Raw genomic sequence first — 14,138 nt, 5'->3', positions numbered from 1 at the left:
ATTGCAATTGAGAAGGTATTTTCTAAAGCTCATTATTGTTTTTGTTTATATCATATATTGAATGAATTTTCTACCAAATTAGGAAATCGTGCTAAATACAACGTAATAAAGTTATAACTCTATTACTATTTAACAATTCGAATACGATTGGATGGAACTGTTATAAGATTTTTAGTTGTGAGATAATGACTCTTTGAATTCTTTATTTTTTTTGAAAGATTTAAATGGATATTTGTTTATGTTAAATACCATTTTTGGGCAAGATTGTTTGTATCTCAACGGAGTGAATGTATTTACACCTTTTTTTTTTAATGATTTTGTACACTCCAAAACATTTTTCAAACAATTTTTGAAACAATATGATAAAGCTTTGTTGAAAAATATTGAGAAAGAACAAAAATTGAATTTTCAATCACGTAATTCTCTCATACAAATTATCAGTAATTATGCATCTCAGAGACAATTTCAAAAATTTTACACTCAAGTTATATTTAAGTTGTTCCAACAAGAACTTAGAGATATGATGTTCTGTAATGCCTCCGTATTGAAAAATGAAGGGACAACATTTATATTTGAAGTTGTGGAGAACATTTTGAGAGTTAATGGAGTATTTAAGATATATTTTTTACAATGTACACTTTACTGAATTGGAATGCAATGTTAAATGTCAATGTCGAATGTTTGAGTTCAGAGATATTTTGGGTAGACATATCATTGTTGTGTTGAGAAATATGAAGGTGGGTACCAATGAGTTATATTATTGACTAGTGGCGTAAAGATATTAAACGTGTGTATCAAATTATCCCCACCAATAGTTATTATTCAGATATGTCTGTGGAAGAAAAAAAAATAGTTATAATAATCTTAACTTCATTGATGAAAGAGATTTAATACCTTGGAACAAAATCTGAAGAAAAAATTGTTTGAATGGACAATTTATGTCTATGAAACATAATAATGGAATTATTGACAAAGGTACAGAAGTAAGTCCATCAACAAGAATTTTGATACACTCTCCTCTGAAAGTAAGAGCTCGAGGTCGACCAGCAACTAAACGGAAATAATTTGTCATTGAGAAAAATTGTGAAGAAGTCGTCTCCATATCTCAAAATAAGGTTTGACTGCATTATTTTGTATCTTAATTATTACCATGTGATTTATGATTAATAAAAGTTTTGTAATTTTTTTTTTCAACCTACAACTTCATTGTCAACTATTTAGTAGATTTGACCTCATTTTAATGTGAACATCAGCTCCACAATCCTAGAACGAAGGTTTGAGCATGTCTAACATTTTATTTGCGTTTTCTCCTATCATCGCAACTTTTACAGGTAGAGTCGACAACGAATGCACAAACTGTCGTGAATGTCTACTAAGCATTGACAACACATAATATTGTCAATTTTATACCTTGAATTAGATTTGTGTTTTGTTTGGAACATGTTTAGTGCAAACGAAAACTATGAGTAAGCAGTTGGAAAAACTTTGTTGAGCTTAATACTATTAGGAATACATGTTTATGGGAAATGATATACAAAACTAGCTATCACTGCTTCTAATATTCCAAGGGCGGGAGGAATTGGATTATACATTTAGGAAATTGAGAGTTGTTCACATGTAAACAAGGAAATCTCTACATTGACTCATTTGGATCAGCGGAATGAGTGCAAAAGGCTTTTTATGGGATAGTAAGTTATATATTTGAATGAGGATGTATGGGGTTGAGGAAGATATGTTATTCTATCATATTATATATATATATATATATATATATATATATATATATATATATTCATAAAATTGAAGATGGAAATATGTACATGCACCTACAGGATAAAGATGGGAGCAAAAGAAATTCTATTATTATTACCATACATCTTCTTTTCACAGTTCACACAAAAAAAATGACACTACTATAATAATTATATTATTCACCCTTTCTATTGGGTTTTAAAATTCTAATTGTTATCCGGGAAAAACTTAAACTGTGTGACCAAGCACCAAGCAAACATATTATATATATTTTTATAATTTTTTAATAAGTTTAATCATTTTAATTTTTATATATATTCTATGAAGTCAAATGTTATAATATAATAATGATGAAATTTTTAATAAGATTAATATTATATATATATATATATATATATATATATATATATATATATATATATATATATATATATTAGAATTAATGTTAATGTGTCACACTAATTTGATTCTTAATTATTATTATTTATTTATGTTGATATTTATTTAGTAAATATTTTAACAGTTATATAAAATAAATATATTTTATATAGAACTTTATATAATTTTATTTTTTTAATCTTACTAAAAGCTTTAAAATAAAATTATTAAATTTAAAATTATCATTAATTTGAACAATATTTATAGATAAATATATATTTAAATTAATAATCTTATTAAAAAAAATAAAACCATAATTTCCAAATATTTTTAAAAAAATTATTTTATAATAAAATATTATGTTACATTGTTTAATATATAATAGAAATAAATTTTTTAAAGAAAAGATACAGTTACCTCTTGGTGTTTAGCTTGACCTTTATACCTTTCAGCTCAGGTTCACTAAGAATAAATTGTATTTAAATATATTACGATAGATAGAGATGGCAATGGATCTGTGGGAATCTGTCCGATAGCGGGATTCGAATATTTTAAATTGGAGTACAGCATGGAGGGAAAAAAAAGGATTTAATTGGATTGAGAGTGTATGAAACACAAAGTCGATATCGGTTTATATTAATAATAAAATTAAAATATTTTTTATTAAAAATTAATGTAACCTTTAAATTACATCATTATGACAACATTATTTTAAATACTATCACTTATTTTATTTTATTTTACACTTTAATAAACTTTATTTTTTAATATTCTCAAAAAAAAAATTATTACTCTCTACCTTACTTTTTAATTCTTTATCCTCAATTTTATTTTAAAAAACAAAATGTTATTTCTTTAACATTTTCTTTTTATTCATTTTTTAATATTTAATTTTTTTTTTATTTTTTGAACCTTACAATAAAATTATTATCTTCGAATAAATATGTAGGTAAGGTAAGGTAAGTAAGGTTTTCATTTGTTTTTTCAATATTTCGATTTATTAATTTTAAAATAATTTATTATTTAATATAGTTATGTTTCTTATTTTAAAATTTTTATATAATTTTATAAAAATTTAATCGAATAATAGGGAACCCGTCAAAGATCGAGTACACAGCGAATCGGGATAGGATATGAAAAGAGATATCCGTCAAAGTCGAATAGTAAAATGATAATCAAGTTCGGGGATAGGTATTTCATGATTCACTTTCCGGCGGGTAAGGTACCACACTGTTGTCATCCCTAAATACAACTCTTGTCAAGTTTATAGACATAAATAAAATATTTTTAAGTATATATAAATAAATTTGAGACTGTACAAAGTTTGTAGATAAATAAGTAAATATGATATGATTCTCAATAACTAATTAAATATAACATTAGTCTGATAAAACAAATGAAAGAAGTTATATATCCTTGAGCTAGGTTTGGAGAGAGATATTATATAATGAGGTGTGAATAATTAATTTATTTATTCTGATCATGCTTAGATTAATTACTTTTTTTCTTGCATAGAATACATAATTAGGGTTACATTTATTTCATGGATCATAAATATTAAAATATGAGTAAAAATAAGGAATTGAAGGGGGAGAGAATGAGTGAAAAAATGATAAAGGTGGGGAGAACAATTACTAAAAATAGATTTGATCGGTTTATCCTAACTAGTTATCCGTTATATATTCTTCTCTCTCTACCTCACATACATATGAGGCGTCAATGTTTTTGGAGACAAGTGGATCTTGACTCTTGAATTATAATGAAATATTAATTAATTAATTAATTAAGGACGCTCTCTTCTTCTACAGTTCCCGACCTTTGATATATATATATATATATATATAGTCAAACCTAGCTAGCTAGTTATATATGAAAATCATGTTTGACCCTGACCGACATGATCAGTTCGATTTGTCTGATGATTGATGAATTACTGATATTTATGCAGATTATATTATCCACCACTACCACCACCAAGAAAAAGATAGAAGATAGAAGATAATTAAACAGATAAGATTCTCTTTCAATTCTCTCCTTCCTCCAACAACTTGACACAGAATATTTATTCGCATATCATATCTGATCTACTTTCCACACAAAACGAGAGATACCGTGTAAGAATTGAGATATTAAAAAGCTAGCTAGCTAGCTAGTCTTAATGTAAGAATATTATCTAATCCTTTTATCATAAACAAACAAGTAAACAACCCACGTGATCAATCATAAAAAAAAAGAAGACCATATATCTATATATACATATAATTAATCTATATCTTAATTTCATTTCGAGGATATTATTATATGTACATTGATTTAATTTGAATTAGATTGATCATTATTATTATTATTATATGGTTTTAGTGAAAAATATAAATAATATATATATATATATATATATATATATTCCTAGGGGCATGCATGGAGATGGAGGGAAGGGAAGCTTTCAAGAGGTACATATTCTTAGTAGTGTGAATTGAAACGAATATTACTTATTATTATCTAATTAATTAATTAATTAATATTCACACTACTTAGAAATTTCATATATACTAAAGTGAGTCAAAATGGTTGCCTAAAAATGCATATTATTATTTGGTATGACATATGCGCATAATACACACACACACACACGGGCGGCCAATTCTCTTCCGCAATCTAAAAAACAATAATACACTTTCATGTTTTAAATTAAGGTAACAATATACACTTTAATATAATATTTAACTCTTAATTAATAGAAGAATGGGGAGAAATATATATGCTGATTGAAAAGTAAAAACAAACACAAGGTTACTTTGTGTTTGTGGACTATTATTATTATACAGAGAGAGAGAGAGAGTACTATGGAGAGATGATGTCGTCTTTTCTTTTGGGCCTCCTGATCATCTCCTATAAATGAGTGTTTCATTTTCTCCACAAAACAAAACAAAACAAAACACTGTCTCTTGTCTGCCTACCACTTGATCTCTTCTTCTTCTTCATCTTCATCTTGCCCATCCATCCATCGAAAGAAGAAATCCCATTAAATTAATTAATTAATTAATTAATTAATGGATCATCAGATCAACAGCAAAAGGAAATTGCCTGCTTCTTCTTCTTCTTTGACTTTGGAGCTTTTCGGTCCAATTCCAATTCCAAAAGAAACTTCATCTTCTTCTCAACTCTTTGGCTCTGTTTTTGGCCCACCTCAACCTCATCATCATCATCACTACCCTCCAACTCATGTAATTATTAATAATAATAATATCTCTCTTTTCCAAATTAATTAATTAATGATTATTAATTCATTCATTCATTGTTAGGGGGTCGGAAACAACAACAACAACAACCACGGTTGTTATAAAGGGAATGGCAATAATAATAATAGTAGCAGCAGCGGGGGAAGAGAATTCATTAATAATAATAATAATAAAAAGTACAGCTACTACAACGAGAATGATCATCGGAGGACGGTGGTGGAACCAAGCTATCTCAGCTCCTCAATCTACTATGGTGGCCAGGAGGCACTTTATTTGCCCACCACCACCACTTCACCCCCTCATCATCATCATCAAAACATGAACAATAATAATAATAATAATGTGAGTAATATATATATATATATATATATATAGCCTGTAAAATTATATATATTCTTCATCTTGTTAATTGGCACTGATGATCTTTGTTTTAATTATTGTCTGGCGCATGCATGCATGTGTTCTTGATGATGCGTGATCAGTCGACGTTCATGAAGAGAAATGATGGAGGAGGAGGAGGAGGAGGAGATCATGAAGATCCCAATGGAGTCTCTAGGGGCAACTGGTGGCAGGGTACGTACATTCATTTATTCATTTAATTATTATATAATATATATATTAACAACATTCATCTGTGTGCATGCGGCTGCTGTTGCAGGATCACTATATTACTGAATGAATGAATGAATCATGATGATCAAGTCGTTGCTAGCTGTTCAAGACGTCAAGGACGATCGATGGAGATGCAAATGGAAATGGAATGTAAAATTAATCATAATAATAATAAATGTTTTCATGGTATATTAAGACAGACGTCGGACTGACAGAGTAATCCGTCATTTATGATGATGTTTGCTGCTTTTAGTTATTGTTGTTGGTTGTCTTGTATCGTCTAATTAGTTTCATGCTTTTTCAACTGTCTTAATATTAGAATTGTTGGTTGGGTTTTGAATAATAAAACAAATCTCTCTATATATCTAGACTAATCAAATAAACATCAATTATATAAAATGCCCATTTCTTAATAATCTAGCTAGTTTCCCAAGAGGAATAATTATATATAATAATAGGGAGTCAATTTTTCTATTAAATGATACTAGCTAGCTAGCTAGCTACCCAACAACCATATACAAGAAGTACAAGAAAGAATAAAAAATAAAAAAAACAAAAAAAAACTACACTTAATGTTTGAGGAACCGGATTGAGAATATGCTATCTTTAGAAGCAATTAATTTTAAGTGTTTTAACTTGTAATTCATATCCTTTTACTTTTTTTTCTATGTAATTATTATCCTTTAATTTTTGCAAATTTTAGACATGACTGGTTCTTATTTGATTGAAAGCTGGATCAAACATTAATTATTAGACTTAACATAACTTAGCCTCGCTAATTTACTAGGTAGGTCCTATAACAACAAAACTTATCCATCACTATTTTTCTCAGTCATATCATATGACAACAAAACTTATTGATAAACATTTCAATGATAGTTTTATTCAGTTAATTTTCTGAATCACAAAGGTGCAGATTTATTAGTAGAATCATAATATACATAATCATGCACCAGCTACTTACAAATAGCTATTGCAGTAGCAGCAAGTCTTTCCTCTCTTCAATCTTCAAGGCAGAGTGTAATCTGCAAAACAAAATACAGTTTAACCACCACAATTCTAACTAGGTTTCTTTGCTATCTGTTGTTCCATATCCAAGATCTAGGGAAACATTAATTCATACATAAGAATCTGGTTGAGGTCCTAGATTCGATTCTCACTGAGAAGTGAGAACAATTATTATAAACCCCCCCAAGAGTGTTACTAATAATATTATTACCTCCACACTTGTAACCAACGGGGCGGTTCAGAATGTTGCAGCGTTTGGGAATGGTGATGGCGATCTCAGCTTTGACCCCCGAGTTCTTAGCAGTGTTTGAGAGCATAACTGCACATAGACAGCTAGGGTTCTTGCCCAGATTCCTCACCTGCCTACAGCAGCTAGCCGAAGGGATTGAAGTTGTGTCTGAGGCAGCAGAGGCACATGGAATCAGCTTCAGGGCTTCAAAATCAGGTGATGTTGATTTTCCACATTCCCCTGCCCCATTCACTCCCTTGAAGCAACAACAACTAATGCCCACAAGCAAAAACAAGAGTAAATATCCCATAAGGAAAACCTTCTTTGTTTGGCCTGTCATTTCTTATTTCTAATTTGCAATGTGTCTGAACAAACACAAGTCCCAGCAAATTTATAGTGGAAAAAAATAAGACTTGGGTGAGAATTAATAGTGGAGGATGCACTTAAAGAGATTAAATGTATTGCACCACTATAACCTTTCCCCCATTAACAAAGGGTGTGAAGATTATCTTCTCTATTATAATTCATCCATCCACACTTCTTTTTATGATCAGGGGTGTCCAGGCCACCACCATTACCCCCATTTATGCTCAGATAGCATACAAAACTGTATCAAAACTCAAGTAGAATGAGAAAATCTATTCTTTATGTCAGCATTTTCATAGAAACTAAGAGATCTTTTCAATTTTGTGTTATCAGAACTAATCTTCAATCAATAAATAAAATAAACATAACCCACCCACTTGTCCATTAACTAAGTTTCATCAACGTCCTGGTCCACCTCCCATTATGGGTGATGCCGGATGGCAATAACCAGAGCACCACAGTATACCAAAACAAAAACTATGTAAACTATATCAGTCAGTGGGTTTTCGATGTGGAATCCAAATCCTTCACACTCCCAAGAGAAAGCCATAAAATATGCATACAATGGAGCATCATTTGCCCAACTTACAACAAATAAACTGAAGACAGACAGACAAACAAACACTCTAGCGAGTAAAAGCATAGAAAACAACACAAACGTAAAATAGAAGAGCAGAAGGAACCAAAATCAGTAGAGGGACGACAGCTCCATAGATGTGAATACTCCCACATCCAAAAGTCCCGAGTTTAATCTGAACCATATTAATCAACGCCAGCATCAGACAGATGCACCCCGAAGCCGAACCGATCGCCGAGACCAGATACCCAATCCGAAGAGCAGTTCTGTTAATATGTGCAACCTCGATCGTGAAGATCCTCCGGTGATTGTCGTTAACAGGTTTGACCATACGAATGACCTGCTTCAACCCCAACGCGATGATGCTGGAGAAGAGGAAAGAGCTGAAGGAATAGACATGGAAAACGACTAGATCCTCGGCGATTTTCACGGTGGCGGCGCAAGTTGGATCGTCGACGAAATCGGCATTTGGGTCTGTTGGTTGCCAAGCCAGGCCAATGAAGACTGCTATGGTGAAGAGAGAGTTCACGTGTATAATGCCGTCTAGAGCAGTAATGTGGATTCGGGTCCCGAATCTGGATACTGCCCCGTTGTCCTCCATTTCCCGGCGATCTTATCGGAGAATTAGATACGGACCGATGGATGTTCGGAAGCTAGTTTTCCTGTTTAACACTCAAAAAAAACTTTACCTTTCCTCCCTCTGAAAATAAATAAATAAATAAATAAAATTTAACCCTAAAACGCAGAAAGATGCATCGGTTTGGATTGAATTGTTTATCCCAAAGAATATGATCCAAATATACATCACTTGCTTTTATATTATAAAGGCCTTGTTTGATCTTTGGGTTATTGGGGTTTTATCTGGGTTTTATCCCAAATAACCTTGTTTGATGAAATTAAGAAAAAACCAGTTTTTTATTTTTTATTTCCAAAAATACCCCTACTTCTTTTCTCCTCTCTCTCTCAATACATTTTAAAAATATATTAATTTAATTTATATTTAAATAAAATTTAAAATATAATATAATAAAATAAATATTAAAAATTATAGATATAATAATATTAACTTTTATTAATACATCAATTAAAATTAAAATAAATACTAATTTTATAATTATAATTTAAATATTATATAAGATAATATAGTATATTATAATTTTATTTATATTGTGTATTTATTTTTATTTAATATAATAACATAAAATTTTAAATGAAATAAATTTTATAATATAATAATCAAAAATCAAACAAATCTATTATAGTATTTATTTAGAAAAATAATTTAAAGTTAGTTTATAAAAAAAAAATAATAATAATAAATTTCTTTATAAATATTTAATTTAAATGAGATATATTTATAAATTAAATAATATTTTTATTTAAATATATTTAACTTTATTTTCTAGTATAATTATTTATTAAAATAAATTAAAATTTTAAATGGTATATTAGATAATATAGTTGGTTAGAATTTTATTTATATTTTGAATTTATTTTTATTTAATATAATTAATATAATTTTTTCAAATGAAATAATTTATTAATTTAAATTATATAAAAATAAATTTTATAATGTAATAAAATAAATATAATATATATGTATATATTAATATTATTTTTTAATAATATAAAATAAAATATTTAATTAAAGGGTAATTTTGGTATTTTAATTTATAAAATGATTGATTTGATTTGGGATGTGATAGTTGGGTTTTGGGATAAAACCTGGGTTTTATCCCAATAACCCAAAGATCAAACGAGGCCAAAGAGTCATTGCGATTTTCCAAATGTATATTAAAACTAACTTGCTTTTATATTATAAAGAGTCATTGCGATCCGGACATACTTTGAAAACATAATTGAAATTGATCAAGTAATGTTTGAGTTAATCGTCGATTTCTGATATGTTAAGATAGAAATAGCGAGTTTGGTTGGTTTGAGTCAATGGTTCATATCCCGATTATTTTTTGATAGACTATCTGTCTCTAAAGAAACCGTAAAACTTTTAGTCATCGAGGTCGACCGATGTATTTACTCCACAACGTTATTATTATGACGATATGAGAAATCTTTTCTAAAAAATCGATAGAAGTCGGTGAATTCATTGATTTTCTTGAAGTTCTTCGAACTCGTTACGCTAAATTTTATGTTATGTTTATTCGTTTGTAAATATTTTTTTTATATTTTTATTTTACTATAAAATGATTAATCTCATTGAGTTTTGGGTGTATTTGATAACAATGTGAACACCCATATTTTTATTGTTTTCATTTTACTATTAAATAATTAATCTCATTGAGTTTTGGGTGTATTTGATAACAATGTGAACACCATGTTGCTAGGTTATTATAAAATTTACATTAGACTAAATTTCACCCAAAAAAAATTATATATATATTTAGTGAAATAACCACCTAAATTTCTAATTTTTTCAAATATAATTTATTATTTATTTTTATAATTCTCAAGATAAAAAATTATGTTAATTTACACATTTCATTCGTAGCATTTCCCAACAAAAAAAAAAAAAAAAATCAAACATGGACATTTTTTTAAATATATATTTTATTTTCTTAATAGGGGTAAAAAATTAACCCATATAAACAAAAACTGAATTATAAAAAGAGGAATTAAGACTTTTAGATTAAAGTAATTTGATACAAACATGAAAGATGAACTGAAAAAATAAAGTAACGGTAAAAAGTAAATTCACTCGTTTCATAAACAACACAAGATAGTCATAAAGGTTAAAATCAAGTAATTAAGTCAACTACTTTCACACACACACACTACTTAACTACTCTCATCTCAACGGTCCATCTCTTGCCAACTGATCGGAGCCGTCCATGCTTGCCCTGGAAACAGAGGAAGCCTCGCTGCTTCTATTTGGAACCATTGTTAAATTTCCACAGCTCTTGGCCGCTCTTGATTCGCCGCCAAGATAATTCGACAACGCCCTTTTCACCCCAATTCCACGACGGTGAGCCTTGTTCCCATTTCCATTCAAAACCGGAGTCATATCTCCTCCCTGTACCGGACTTTTCAAACACAACGGTGACAGACTCGGAGTGCCGTATGCCGTTCTTGTCGGAGTCCCCCCTGAAGCTGCCTGCTTTTTGCGAGTAGTTCCGCCGCCGCAGCCGAGTTTCGGGCTAGGAGCCGTCGTCGTCGCCGGGAGCTTATCGGAATGTTTAGTTAACTCGTCAACGTAAAGAAGATCGTCAATTCGTGCCACCACATTAAATGCCAATCCTTCAAGAACTCTAGAGTAACCCTCAAGAACAGATTTTCCCACATCCTAAAATTTAAGACAACCCACAAAAAATTCAAATAATTGATCAAGAAAGAATGGATTTTTATTATTATTGGAGTTAGTTAACTAACCTTGTTGCATAGGATTTTGGTAGCATCCAAGGTTGTCTGAGTTAGACAAGGAAACCTTTGTTTCAACGAAAGAAGAAGTATTTCAGCTCTGTCTGCAAGCATTCCCCTTTTATCTCCATCAACCATAAGTTCCTTGACCATTTCCCATGACGATTTCGCAGTCGATTTATTGACCTGTTTCGGTCTCCAGACATGAATCGTGGCCTCCACTCGGTTAGCAATCTCAAGTGCCACATGTTCATTCGACAGGTCAAGACAATCGAGCAAACAATCCGATGAGAATTGCTCAGAAGTTATGTAACGGTAAATGACATCTCCTAAACAAGACCTTCCATTCTTTGGAAGAGTTTCCAAATATGAATCGGGCACATCAATTTCAGACAAAGCAATAGTGTTAATAGACATGGCAGCTTTCAATATCTGACTCGCACTCTCACGCTTGTGAACCAATTCCTTCCTCGTCTCTTCTGTTAGTCCACCGGAGGGTACACGTGGCACCGGCAGCCACCATTTCTCTTTTCTCTTGTTCGCCGTAACATCAGCTTCCGGCGCCACCACTCCTTGATCAACATACCAAAATTCCGTCTCGCTAAAACTATCCAAGATCTCCTGTTAATTCATTAATTAATTCATTAATTAACAAGACAGAATCATTAACAAAAACTAAGATTAAGGTATGGTCTTACGAGAATCAAGTTGTCCAGCTTACGCAGTGCCGGGAGATTGATGTAAAGATCGGATCTTGGCTTACAAGTCATAACCTGGTGGAGCAAATTAAACTGATCAGATCTCATGAATTACTTAATAATTTTGATAATGGGTGTCTATACCTCAAGCTTGTTTCCATCAGGAAAGGTTTGCCATGAGGGAATCAATTCAACAATATGATCACTAACAGAGAGAAGCCATTCCATTTCTCTCCTCCACATCAATCTCTTCTCAGAAGGAAGTGGTTCCAATCTCCATAATTGACCAAACACAGTAGCGTAAAGATTAGTGATAGCATTTGAAATGGCCATAGCACTGCAAACTCCTTTACCACTTCCGGACATATCTTCACCAAGCAATAGTTTTGCAAACCTCTCCTTCATCATCTCTGTTTCTTTTTTCGATTAACAACAGAGATAAGGATTTCAACTAAATTACTTCCGCAGCAGACAAACTTAGAAATTAAATTGAAGATTTCTAACCTGAATAATTATTACTGCAAGTCATTTTCTTGATCTTCTTAGGGCCGTTCATTCCAGACTTGTCTTCAGGGTCGGATTCGTCAGAGATTAAGATTTTATGGACATTGGACTTTCGGATAGGCCAACCCAAAGGTGCCATCTTGGCTTCATCGGCCGACGCGGCGGAGCTTGATCTACTTGAGCTTGTGGGTTCAGCCGTTGAGTCTGAGAATGATTCAGACTCGAATCCATCTTTTCTTCTTCTTTCTAGGTGTAAGTTTTCCATAGTCTCTTTCAGAAGACCGTTGGTGAAAGATTTCGTCTTTATTTCAAATTTGCAGGAATTCTTTGTCGATCTTCTATTTGCTTATGTGAGACTCTGCTTCAAACTTCTGGACGAACATCATTATAGCTGAAAATGATACAGATTTGCAATCTCTCTCTCTCTCTCTCTTTGTCTGATAATAGGAACAACGTCTTCTTCCCCCCTCTATTGTATTCAAATTCTTGGTGCATTCAAAAAAAAGTAAAAATAATAAATTTAAAGTAGCCGTATGACAAAGGATAAAAGGACGGTCTCATTCAAATGATATTCTTTTTTATTTTAGCAAATAAACTATATTATTTTTACACAAAAGTCAAAAATAATCTATTAATCTTTGTTTCCTCATATATATTGAATTTCTTTCTTTTTTTTCTTTTTTTTTTAAATATTGAATTTCTTATTGACTCTAGTAACTCCTTAAAAGTATAAAATTTTAAATAATTTAGTTTGATATAATAATATGTGGCTTGAATTTCTTCTAGAATAAATTTTATTATTTACTCTGAAGTTTGAACCTAGAGTCAATATAATACAAAGAATAAACTTCTTTTTTAAACTTCTTTTTTGGCTTTGAGTTTAATAACTTCTTTTTTTTCAAATTTATTCAAAGAATAAACTCTTCCCCTTCTATTTACTAGTTACTATATTTTCTTTAGGTATTTGAAGAGGACCCTACTTTCTTTTTCGAAAGCTACTATCAAATATTCTTATTTTAACTCAAAGTGAGATTTCTATTGTTTGTGAGCTAATTTAATTATCTAGTAAATATGAAATCTAAAATATTTAATCTTTTAAGTAAAATCTTTTAAATTTGTATCAAACAAATCGAGTTTATATAATTTAAAAATATTTTCATACATATAGTTAGTTAGAACAAAGTGAAAATTCTAAAAAATAAAGAGTTTGGGTTTTCGTGACCTATTCATTTTTAATAAGGTTTTATTGTTAGAGTGGTATGGTGGTTTTATTTCGGGACAGAAAAATCTCTAAGTTAATATGGTTATAAATAAATATTGGTTGAATTAGTCTTGTTGGTTCACAAAAATATATAATCGCCGGTGTGATTTAGCATGTGGAGTGACATATTAACAATGTTGAA

At 30.4% G+C, this 14,138-nt stretch overlaps 4 protein-coding genes across 4 annotated transcripts; 1 reads left to right on the top strand and 3 right to left on the bottom strand.

Annotated features, from left to right (window-relative positions):
• Positions 1-5,180: 5,180 nt before the first annotated feature.
• On the top strand, positions 5,181-6,044 carry LOC124929623 (putative uncharacterized protein DDB_G0289263). Its single transcript, XM_047470027.1, has 4 exons — positions 5,181-5,354; positions 5,433-5,633; positions 5,852-5,942; positions 6,028-6,044. Exons 1-4 carry the CDS (start codon positions 5,181-5,183, stop codon positions 6,042-6,044), a joined length of 483 nt encoding a protein of 160 aa, XP_047325983.1.
• A 794-nt stretch (positions 6,045-6,838) lies between these two features.
• Positions 6,839-7,590, bottom strand: LOC124930742. The gene is made up of 2 exons (XM_047471089.1): positions 7,201-7,590; positions 6,839-7,006 (listed from the first exon to the last, which is right to left on the bottom strand). Exons 1-2 carry the CDS (start codon positions 7,556-7,558, stop codon positions 6,990-6,992), a joined length of 375 nt encoding a protein of 124 aa, XP_047327045.1. The 5' UTR covers positions 7,559-7,590; the 3' UTR covers positions 6,839-6,989.
• A 348-nt stretch (positions 7,591-7,938) lies between these two features.
• On the bottom strand, positions 7,939-8,934 carry LOC124930741. The gene has a single exon (XM_047471088.1). It carries the CDS (start codon positions 8,760-8,762, stop codon positions 8,211-8,213), a length of 552 nt encoding a protein of 183 aa, XP_047327044.1. The 5' UTR covers positions 8,763-8,934; the 3' UTR covers positions 7,939-8,210.
• Positions 8,935-10,834: 1,900 nt separating this feature from the next.
• On the bottom strand, positions 10,835-13,203 carry LOC124931215 (rop guanine nucleotide exchange factor 5-like). Its single transcript, XM_047471637.1, has 5 exons — positions 12,736-13,203; positions 12,376-12,647; positions 12,232-12,306; positions 11,546-12,154; positions 10,835-11,459 (listed from the first exon to the last, which is right to left on the bottom strand). The coding sequence occupies exons 1-5, from the start codon at positions 12,998-13,000 to the stop codon at positions 10,965-10,967; spliced, it is 1,716 nt and encodes a 571-aa protein (XP_047327593.1). The 5' UTR covers positions 13,001-13,203; the 3' UTR covers positions 10,835-10,964.
• Positions 13,204-14,138: the final 935 nt, after the last annotated feature.

The sequence above is a fragment of the Impatiens glandulifera genome, chromosome 3 (genome assembly GCF_907164915.1).
Source record: "Impatiens glandulifera chromosome 3, dImpGla2.1, whole genome shotgun sequence".
Classification (NCBI taxonomy): Eukaryota; Viridiplantae; Streptophyta; class Magnoliopsida; order Ericales; family Balsaminaceae; genus Impatiens; species Impatiens glandulifera.
The sequence above is the reverse complement of the archived record's forward strand: the minus strand, read 5'-3'. Positions and strand labels throughout refer to the sequence as shown.

Excerpts from the sequence above, each read along its gene's own strand:
- LOC124930741 (XM_047471088.1), bottom strand. The coding sequence starts at position 8,762 with ATGGAGGACAACGGGGCAGTATCCAGATTCGGGACCCGAATCCACATT.
- LOC124929623 (XM_047470027.1), top strand. The coding sequence starts at position 5,181 with ATGGATCATCAGATCAACAGCAAAAGGAAATTGCCTGCTTCTTCTTCT. Across the intron at positions 5,355-5,432 it reads ATCACTACCCTCCAACTCAT|GGGGTCGGAAACAACAACAA; the intron begins GTAATTATTAAT and ends ATTCATTGTTAG. Across the intron at positions 5,634-5,851 it reads TCTACTATGGTGGCCAGGAG|TCGACGTTCATGAAGAGAAA; the intron begins GCACTTTATTTG and ends ATGCGTGATCAG.
- LOC124931215 (XM_047471637.1), bottom strand. The coding sequence starts at position 13,000 with ATGGAAAACTTACACCTAGAAAGAAGAAGAAAAGATGGATTCGAGTCT. Across the intron at positions 12,648-12,735 it reads TTGCAGTAATAATTATTCAG|AAACAGAGATGATGAAGGAG; the intron begins GTTAGAAATCTT and ends AATCGAAAAAAG. Across the intron at positions 12,155-12,231 it reads AGCTGGACAACTTGATTCTC|GAGATCTTGGATAGTTTTAG; the intron begins GTAAGACCATAC and ends ATGAATTAACAG.
- LOC124930742 (XM_047471089.1), bottom strand. The coding sequence starts at position 7,558 with ATGACAGGCCAAACAAAGAAGGTTTTCCTTATGGGATATTTACTCTTG.